Source organism: Dipteris shenzhenensis, chromosome 18 (assembly GCF_047967505.1).
Source record: "Dipteris shenzhenensis isolate YYH24624 ecotype China chromosome 18, Dip_SZ_1.0, whole genome shotgun sequence".
NCBI lineage: Eukaryota > Viridiplantae > Streptophyta > Polypodiopsida > Gleicheniales > Dipteridaceae > Dipteris > Dipteris shenzhenensis.
The window spans coordinates 9,932,350-9,942,948 of record NC_141613.1 but is presented as its reverse complement, the minus strand read 5'-3'; the positions used below and the strand labels follow the sequence as shown (position 1 = coordinate 9,942,948).

The 10,599-nt window shown below is 40.8% G+C and overlaps 1 protein-coding gene across 2 annotated transcripts; it reads left to right on the top strand.

Moving 5' to 3' along the window:
• Nucleotides 1–6,477: 6,477 nt before the first annotated feature.
• On the top strand, nt 6,478–8,054 carry LOC147890775 (uncharacterized). 2 transcript variants are annotated; one of them, XM_087389578.1, is made up of 7 exons: nt 6,478–6,522; nt 6,762–6,870; nt 6,953–7,047; nt 7,125–7,239; nt 7,343–7,467; nt 7,572–7,642; nt 7,765–8,054. In XM_087389578.1, exons 1-7 carry the CDS (start codon nt 6,514–6,516, stop codon nt 7,829–7,831), a joined length of 591 nt encoding a protein of 196 aa, XP_087245704.1. In that variant the 5' UTR covers nt 6,478–6,513; the 3' UTR covers nt 7,832–8,054. The 2 variants fall into 2 exon arrangements, with proteins under 2 accessions (XP_087245704.1, XP_087245703.1); XM_087389577.1 differs by having other exon boundaries at nt 6,486–6,522; nt 6,759–6,870.
• The last annotated feature ends 2,545 nt before the right edge of the window (nt 8,055–10,599 follow it).

The following is a 10,599-nucleotide window of genomic DNA, read 5'->3' as shown; positions in this document are numbered from 1 at the left end:
TCAAAACTCTAAATTCTGCTCACTAAACTATCTAATGTCGGGTTTCAGGAAATGTGATGATGTGAAATCGCATGTGAGCGTAAGGATTGACTCCGAGTAGGTACTATCTGGGAAGTTTTGGGCATGGCTTCGATAAGTTGCTTTTGAGTTCTCTCTACTATGGATGATCTAATCTACTCTAATCTAGATCTAGACCAACTGTCGAGTGATGGAAAAAAAAGCAACAAATAATTCATTTTCTTTATTTGTTTTAGGTGCTAGGTTAGATGCGCCAATGTAGAGGTTGATGTATGTGCAAGAAGTGGATTTGTTATTGAGGCTAAAAAGTGTGTGATACTTGTGTCGAAATGTGCACACGATTTGACGAATGTATAGAACACAAAAAGTTGAACATTTTTCCTTTTAGAGCGCCCTCAAATTCTTCCTAGATCAAGAGGTACGGTTTGATCTAGGTGGAGGGGCAAAAAGGCTGCAAATGATGATGTGGCAATTAGAGTCACATGAAGAACTACGCTAGCCAAGAGGTGTCAAGAGGGTGCACATGCAGTGTGCACAGTGTGCCTACAGAGGGGTTATTGTGCTTGATAGGGGACCGCCGCATGGTAGTGATGAGTTGGCACTTGATGATGTGTCACTGCTGACATGGTAAAGCTAACATGGCTTGATGAGCTGTAGCTGCTGATGTGGTCAATATGACATTTAAGCTAGTTGTGGAGTGCAGTAGGCATTGACGATGGAGTGCCGTCTGGTTGGGTCTTGCTATGAGCAGTTGATAGTCGGCTATTGTCTCTAGATGGAGTAGAGTGATATGACATGTGCACAGCCGGTGATGAGAGGTCATGAGTTGGAGTTCCTGTTCACCTCGCCTTGCCTTGTAGAGTCTAGGTCATAGGTAAAGGCTATAGATTAGGGTTATCATTATAGATGGTGGCTACTTGTTATGTGAGCCTGTTGTTGGCTTAGTCGGATGAGTAGTCAGGATTGTTGAGGCTTTTGATTGCCTTAGGAGCCGGCAATCTCGCTACAGATGGTTATAGATGGGCTATGGTGCTATAGAGACCTTTGTCGTGCCAGCCTTAGATAGAAGCTGCCTTGCTTCATGTGGGAGTACAAGACTCGCCTCGGATGTGCTTTAAAGGCCTTCTAGCCCTTAGGAGGCACATTCGAGCCTTAGGGGGTGCACTACTAAGAAACCCTAAGTACACATACGTTTAAGGAGTATTAAGAAAACCCCTCAACTACAATTTTTCCCTCAATAAAACCACCCCTCTTTACTTATGAACTAACATATTTTTTCCTAAATTTGAATTAAAAAACCCATGTTGTTATTGTAGTCCTGTTAAATTTTCTCCAAAAGTGAAATTAAAATACCCCTCCTTTTAAATGCACGTGGTACACTTTATGAGGCGAATCCCCCGAGATTCGAGCTCTCTCTCTCCTTTTCTCAATAGGAGAGAATACCTCTCACAAGTGACAAAAAATCTCTCTCAGAATGAAAATGAATGGAAAAGACATGGATAGAAATCAAGATTCTTCACAAAGACAAATAGAGTTCTCTCATAATGGAATGAGAGCTCAATGTCAAGAAATGGAGTGAAATTTTCTCTCAATGGATGAAAATTCTATCACCATCAAATGGAAAGAATAAACACTCAATCTCAATCTCTCGATCACTCTCATGTGGACTTTGATGCCTCAGTGGAAGGTAGGGATGCTCTGATACCATGAACAAATATGGAGAGAGGAGAGGAGAAGAGTGGGAATGAGGAGAGAGGGCACAACTAGAGAGCACACCACAAATGACTAAATGTACACTAGATTCAGTTGAAAATGTAGAATATATACAAACCCCTTTAGGGTTAGGGTATGATGTTGAGATGGTTCCTCAACAATTGTTTCCCCACTGCCTAGTGGGTCCAAACCTTGTGGCATTTGTTGATCATAGCCTATGCCAAATTATTGGCCTTGAGCTTCGTAAGAGCAAGGTTAATGGAAGTGGCCATTAGGGTTTCCTCATGCCTCTTGTACATGTTTAGTTCCATATTTGTGCTCTGCACTAGGGAATCCATAAATCTTTCCTCCATAATGTTGAAGTTTTTGGGATCCTTCTCTTTGGGTTCCTTGTACTATCATGGTGAGTTGTAGTCAGGGGTTCCCTAGAGCTTCAGTGAGGTCAATCTAGTTTGTACTAGAAGTAGCTTATTGTGTCATCAGGCCCTTGCGTTTAATGCTTGCTAGCAGAACCTCCATTTGTTGTGAGATGTCGGTGGGCATGCTTTGAGGGCCTAGGTTAGCAGGTTCATCGAAGGTAAAGAGCATATCCTGATAGAGTTCTCATCAAGAGGCTCCTACTAGTGTTCTTGTGCTAGGCCAAGGCTTCGGTGGTCACAATGTCTTATTGCTTCATATGGACTATTAATTTTCTTGGAAAAAGAAAGTCCAAGATATTATATGTTGCTCTACTTTTCTGCATTACAAACATAAGAAAAGTTAGACAATGCTACGCTTTAACTATATGACTTTTTAAAATAAGATATTTGATGATATACTTACTATTCTTTTGAATGCAATAATGAATGGCTTCAAAGGCTCAAATGCACTAGAGATTGGATAATATGTTACTATCTACTGTCAAGATTGTACATTGAGTCGAGCCTCTTGCATTCTCATGTAAGCCTTATAGCTGCATTAAAAAAGATACATTGAATTAGACATATACATATTTAAAACATATATAAATATGAATTTATTTATATAATGAGCATCAAAGCTTACTCTTCCAAAAATTGAGACATCTCATTAAGGGTGAGCTCTTGTGCCTTGACACAAGCCAATGTTATAAGGACAACCTTTTCATACTTTATTCCTTGCATAGATCTCCAAACTATGATTTTCATTTCATCTAATAAAGCTTTCATAGAAACATCACTTCTTTTACTATGTCCTTTCAAAATGATATTTGGATCATACCCCTTCACCTCTCCCTTTTCCCACATGTCACATATTTCATCTTGTAAATCCCATATTGGTCCATATGTGAAGGCCAATTGAAAAAATTGATTGAACCTCCTCATGGCATCAAAATACTTTTTTCATCTAGAACTAAACTTGTTTCTTGGCAACAATGAATCCTTAATTATAGAGTCACCTTCATATTAGTTTCAAATGAAGTCCAGGTATTCATTGGGGAAGAAACATATTCTCTAAATAAATGTCATACTTGGTGGTAGTCATTTTTGTTGTTGTGATCCCATGCCAAAAGATTGGTTTCTTCTGTAGTTAGACCAGCATATATTTTCCACTCTGCATACATGGACTAAATAGGGGGTCCTAAACATTGGATTCCCTCTAGAATAGCATACTATTAATGAGACAAGATTCTTAGTACTGGACAAAAATTATTTACTTGACCTTGCACAATAAATCCATGATACATTTTATTTTAAACACTAGTAAATAGAATCCAACATAGAATCTTCATTCGTACACTTAGAAAGAGCCTATAGGATGAATGAAAAATAAAATTAAGGGAATTAAAAGCTAGATTTGCCTTTGTTGGATTTGTTAAAAGTATGTACTTGGTTTCCATGATTCACTCTTTTGAGCTTTTTTTCCACGCACTTTTAGGAATTTCACACATAAATAATGTTTAGGAAAATCTACAATAGGATCTAGCTGCTGCCATGGAGCATGGAATTGACCATATGCGCCAATTTGTGTTTGACCTTGATAAACAAATAGAAACCCTTCAAATCATTGCTAGTAGCCTGGAATCATTTTCGTAGAGTAGAGATTTAACATAAGATATGTGAAATTGCATATGAGGAGGAATGTTTAATTGTAGGTACAAAGAGCACTAAATGGCACCAAAGATGAAATGAAAATGAAAATTGAGCATTTGAGTGGAAAAGATCAAGCTAAGTATGATGTGTCTACCTATCTAGGCCTTACAATATTATAGTATATCATAGGATGGGTTAGGTACACTAGAGGAATATATGATCAATGCACGATAAAATCACATCTACAAGAGATTTTTGTATATAATCTAAAGAGTACTTACACATGAATGTGCTAAATTCTACCTTGACCATAATTACGCGTTGGAAATATAATTGCCACATTGGTCTAAAGCATATTTATATAAGGTTCTTAGACCGGTAAAGCCTTGAACTACTACAAAAATTTAGTGTGTTCAAGGGATAAAATTAAAACCCTTATTATATACAGGTCCTACATTGCTTTGAATAAAAAACCCCCTTTTATATGCATATTTATGTGAACCTAGTAGATTGAAAAACCCCTTATGTCAAACCCACATCATATGGTTACATACTTCTAGGTCCACCCACTAGGCATAAGCTAGATTGTTATGGGGTTTAAATTTAAAATGGTCAAATGAACATGTTTGGATGATCCTTTAAAGTATTAATTAATGGCATCCACTTTCAATTTTAGGTTTGATTTTTGTGAGCATTAAATTATTTTTTTGGATAGGTGCAGACTTTGATTCCTCAATATCCTAAATGCATAGCTTGGATTCTTAGCTATTTGCTCAATGTCCTTCTTGGGTGTAACTTGGGCATTGAATCTACAGCATGAACGAGACTTGAGAGTTTTAGGAGGTGAACAAAGTTTCCCTTGAGATGAAATGCATATTTTTAAAGTTTAAGTATGTGCTATACATAACCATACAAGCAAGGTGGTCTTTGGAATTTTTTGAGTTTCATTCCTAATAAATCAAAATTGTGTTAATGTTGTGCGCATGATTAGCTTAATGACTTAAAAAATTGGTTGTATCCATTTGTTGATTGGAAATTTGGACCTAAGAATATTTATATTGAACAAGTTGTGTGCATATTGATCAAAGGGCAATCCTTTTATGAGTGAGGTAAGTATGAATGCGAGAAAAAGTAGAACAATGATAAGAAGTTGAGGACAATGTATTCATACTATATGATAGGAAAACTTGTGCTTATATATTGAAAGGGTGATCTTGCTATGAGTGCAAGTATCTAGAAAAAGGAGTAAGGACGATCTTGATGGGTTGAGTGAAGTGTGTTCATGCTGTAAGGAACCTTGTGGAGGTGGAAATGTGATAATGTGAAGCTAGAGAGTGTGAAGTCTAGGTTGGGTCACCTATAAGAGGCCAGGGCTCCTAAAAATCATTATGTTGTAGTTACCCTAAATCTAATAGTGCTCTATTAGGGATATCACCATTTGGATGACTTATCATGCACCCACCTCATTGTGGATTGACCAACTTTGATGTAGGGAAAGGGAGAAAAGGAAAAAGTGGTTATTGGAGCCATGGGATGGCATAGGTATGGCTCCTTGCAAACCATGGAACCATGTCTAGACGTAGAGATGTCAGGGCGGACCAGAATCACCCAAAGTTATATGTGAGCTGCTCTCTAACATAGCTTGGGTTGGAGGGTGCTACTGCATGCCACTTGCATTCATCTAACTGGCTAGCCTGATTCTGGAACGTGTGCCACTCGGGCTTGTGTGAAACCCAGCCTTAGAGGGCATTCCCACAGTACTAGCGAATTGGACTCCCTATTTCTGCGGAGAGGATTCCGCCATGGAGATCGCCTGCAAAGTCGGCTGCAAGGGGTGGATTTTGGTGAAGTTAGTCGTGAAAATAGGCCGAGAGAGAACTTAGAGGTGTTCTAGAATTTTTGTTGCTCCCTTCTTGAGACTTCGATAATTAGTTTCTTGAAAGCTGCATTGCCCAAAACCAGAGATGTTAAAAGGAAGAGGTAATGAGGATCTCCGGTAAGTGGGGGAAATGTCCAAAACCTTGGATTTTTGGAGCATTAAGCGCCGAGTGTGCCTTTGCAGCTGCTATGCACAATGCTCTATAAATTTATTTGTTTTTGTTAATAAATATCTAATGTCAATGCTCGAGAAAAAAAAGAAAAAAGAGTCATGCGAGTCAGGAGGGGGGAATTAATAATAGCAGCTATGAGAATTGGCCAACAAACATCATTATAAAATAGAATACGAAAGTAAGGCTCACAGAATCACGCGCTCCACGAGGCCCACGCCACGTCACCAGGCCCACATGTGCAGAACAATTTTAAGGACGCCGCGTGGCAGCACGCCCGTGTAACCTGGCTCTGGGTGCGACCCGAAAATGGTGCCACGTCCGTAGACGAGCCTGCGCCGGGCTAACACACACTAAAGAACCTTCGATCGCCCGCAGGTTTGGGAGACACGCGTTCAATCGATTAATCCCATATATAACTAACAAGGTCGCTCGCTCTTCGACACTTGTTTTTTCGACTAATCCCACATACAAACTTGCGCGTCCTTTTACCCTGTACGCTGATGATGCTCCCCCTCTGGCATCCCTTTCCCATCACTTCCCTCGCACGCTCCACCTCCAGACGCCTGCTCATCCCCTTCCTTCCTTGCTCCTTCGATCAATATATTACCCACCCCTCCCCCTCCATTCCCCATTGCTCTCCCCATCGATCTCTTCTTCCTGCAGTTCCTCACATCCTCTCCATGGCCCAGGTTTCCTCCCTCTCCCTCCTTTCGCTCCTTTTCTCACTTGCCTCCTGCTCTTTTGTCGTTGAGTATTTATCCTAACGATTTTTCCTTATGTATATCCTCAACCGCGTCTTAATTGTAGCCCCACAACGGACTTTGTTCCTGCCCATCTTATGATTTTGAAGACTTTCCTGTCGTGGAGAATGTGCATGCACATCATCCTCCATTGCCACTAACATGTTGCCACGACGTTTTGCTAGCAGGAGACGCAGTCGAGTGTCGAGGCCTGGTATTTTAATCCCACCGATGACGACCATCGACTTCCTCACAAATTCGAGCCCAATCGACCAGTCCCTTCGGAGCATCTTGATGGTACGCTGCTGCATTTGCTCGTCAGGATTCTTGTGCATGCATGCGATTTATGCTAAAGGGCACTAAAATATTCGGGCTGCAGAGCTGGGCGTCCTTATTTGGAACCTAGACGCGGACAACTGGGAGGACAACGAGACGCTTGAGAAAATCAAACAGGACCGGGGCTACAACTACTGGGTACGCGCGACTATGCTGTCTCTGGCATTGCTCGAGGCGAAGGTGTGCAATGTGATACTAACATGTATGCTAAACAGGACGTTGTGACTGTGGCGCCCGGGATGCTGGAGGATTACGAACAGAAAATTCGCTATTTCTTTACCGAACATTTGCATGCGCAGGAGGAAATACGATTTGTGCTCGATGGCAGTGGTGGGTCTGTCGAAGTGTTTGAACTTTGCTTAGTGCTCCAATTGTGCCCGCCATTGAAACTGTAGCTCTGAAGGAAGTGCTGATATCATTGCCGGTGTTTCAGGCTACTTTGATATCCGTGACTACGACGAGAAGTGGATTCGGTTTCGTATCGCGAAAGGACACCTGATTGTGCTCCCACCGGGCATGTATCATCGTTTCACTCTCGACACAAATAACTATGTAAAGGTACAAAACACGAATCTCACTCGAAGTTTCAGGTTCGGGGGGCTATGAACAAGTTCCTGAGTTGTGTCAGTTCGTAAGTGACGGCTCCTTTGTTGAATGAGCAGGCGATGCGGCTTTTCATGGGGCTACCGTGCTGGACGCAGCATCCACGACCTGCGGATGAAATGGAAGCAAGGTAAGTGCTGGCTTTGATGTTTGGGCTGATGGAACACAGCTTCTTGGCAGTGTGCAATAGACCACGGTCTCCATGGTGAATCCGGAAAATTAAGATTGTAATATTGTGTGCAATGTGTGCAGGCAAGTTTACGTAGAGAAGGTGTTGAAGAATCCCGTTGCCATCCACAGACCCATAAGCGCACAGTGACCACCAGCAAGCAAGCAATACATGTAGTTGTAGGCTGTACAGTTGCTGCAGCTGATCCTAGACAGTAAAGATTTTCTACACAAAGATGCATCTTTGTATAAAGCTTCCTATCTTACATTAATAGAGGGAAAAAACCGCCTCCTTAGTGGTTTTTTACACTTTAACGTTGTCCATTTAAATGTTCTATTTTTGAACTTGTATGGAGACGGTGGATACAAAAAGTATCACGCATGAAAGTCCAGCAAATCAAAGCAGTTTAATGAGGTACATACAATGCTAAATTACTACTTTTTGCTCTCCTTTGTCAACTAAGTTCAACCTATGCATTGTGCCATTTCCTATTTGTGTAAAAGATCAAATCAATTCAATGAACGAAATTATGCCCAAGATTTCCAAAAAAATAGGAAAGAAAATAGGCCAACAATATAGAGATTTAGGCTCTAGAACTCCAAAGAAATCGAATGGTTTAGAAACCCACCAACAAACAAAATAGAATTTTACTTTTTCATTACTAAACCTTGCAAGAATAAGTGTATTACTAATTGAAAGGTCTTTGCAAAGTTTTTTCACCATTGGAAACACAGATAGAAACACACACCTATGGTATACGTGTACCTATGCACACCTTTCTTGCACTTAAGTATCGCACATGCTTAAAATTGGAAGAACTTGAATTTGGAAGAACATGCACATCACACTAGAAACTCTAAATAGTGGAGCCAATTATGAGATTGATCTCCCTTCTTTTGATTCTCTATTTTTTATAATATTTTTCTCTATTCCTTCTACGTCCTCTATGTTTGTTTTTTCGAAACTCTCCCACTCGGCGTCCAAATTTGTAACACTTGACCACACTGGCCTTTGGCAATTACCTTGTCCACGTTTATTCCGTGCCACCTATTTTTTAAGTTTTGGCGAGAGGGTAGCCTGGCCAAATGCATCTCCCTCTTCCTCTCCTTTCTTTCTAGAGTTCACATTATTATCCCCATCACTTGGCTTCTTAGTGTTGATAGCAATGGATTCTCCATCTATGGCTATGTTTGTTTTACTTGCCTGCTCTGTGTCTTGCCCTACGGCTATTCCACAGCCAATCTGACTAGCAAGGCTTGGGTGTGAGGAGGAGAGGGTTGTGGCTCCAAAAAGGTTGAGGAGGTGTCAATGTGAGAATTGGAGAAGTTGAAGGAGGGGGATCAAATATTGTGTCAGGGGAAGAGACTAGCTTGTGTGTGGAAGTGGGAGACTGTGGAGACTCAAGAATAGGAGGGGATTTCCTATAGAGATAAAGGGTAGTAGACCGGGTTTGTTGGAAAACTTTCTTTGGAAGAGGAGGGGGGGGGGAGGTTTAGACAAGGGCTCCAAAATTCCTACCTCCTCCAAGTCTAGGTCTTTGGTGGTTGTACTCGTGTCTATAGCTGATCTTGAGCCACTTGCCTCTTTAGATCCACTTGGTGCATTTATTAATTAGAGTTGTGGAGTTGTACCTTCTAGGCAAAGCATCCCTGGCCACTTGATAGCTCCTGACATCGGATCACACATAAGTGCAATTAGAGCTTGGGTGGGCTTCATTCCTTAGACAACACCTTTGTTAGGATTTATGGATTATGCAGAGTATTTCCCATTTGGGCTTGAGTACGAGGTATCGGTTTCGCCTGTGAATTGCGATAAAGCACCAAGTCAATATGTGTGCAGAACCTTGACTCTTTCTTATGTCAATGAATCGGTACACAAATTTGCTACTATGTCAAAACACCCAACAACATGCGCATATCTCATGCCATTCCGCATGCACTCAAATACTCCAATGCCCAAGGATGAGGTATAGAAGGAAAGATTGCAGGAATATAATTATTAGATTCTTGCAGGCTAGCACTCAATACTTGCAGCAAAATTTTTCGTGGAAAGTTCACTACAAGGAGAAGTGTTTACTGTGCAAGGAAGAGCTTCTATACAAGGAGGAAGTCACGCATTGTTGTCAATGCTCCGGTCGGTGTAAGCTGCAAGATATCATTGATGGCTAACATGGAGGCTCAAACAGTTCTAAAGAACCAGCCATACATTGACATCTTGCAACATTTAAGGTCCCAATGGACTGCATTTGGACGACCAAATAAGCCGGCCTCAGGACTTGTGAAAGTCATGCAGATCACCAAAACTCGGATGTAAGTCACTTCCTCTCTTTTTATTGCTATATTTATTCATGAAATTTTCAAGTATATTTTTCAATTCAAGTTACAAGTTATTTTGGAGATTGGATCTAGTTATTTCACAAAAGAGAGAGTCGTACTTGGTGCCATTCTTAATCTACTCTCTTGGAGGAATATCTAAAGTGCCATTTTTCATAGAGAGAATCATGAGAGTGGCACTAGTGCCACTCTCTCTTAAGTGAGAATAATCAAAGTGCCATCAATTTTGAAAGAATTCTATGGATGTTTGACTCGATCTCATCTATTATATGTACTGTCTATGATTTTCTTTTCGAAATTTTGTGTCAATTGCAAATGTGTCAATGGGTGCCAACTTTGCCACACGAAAGACACCCATATGGTGGCCTATGAGGATGACATATATGAAAAATGGATACAAATTTTGAGATCAGTGCAGGAGAGAGGTCGTCAACCAATCATGACATATATGAGACACTTGTTGGGATTGGATGATGACAGTATGAGAAAGATCCAAGAGGAGATAGAGTCGGGCGACATTGTACTCATCAAGTCCAATCAAGACAACAAGGATGTTACCAATATGGCTCAAAGGGCATTGGGAAT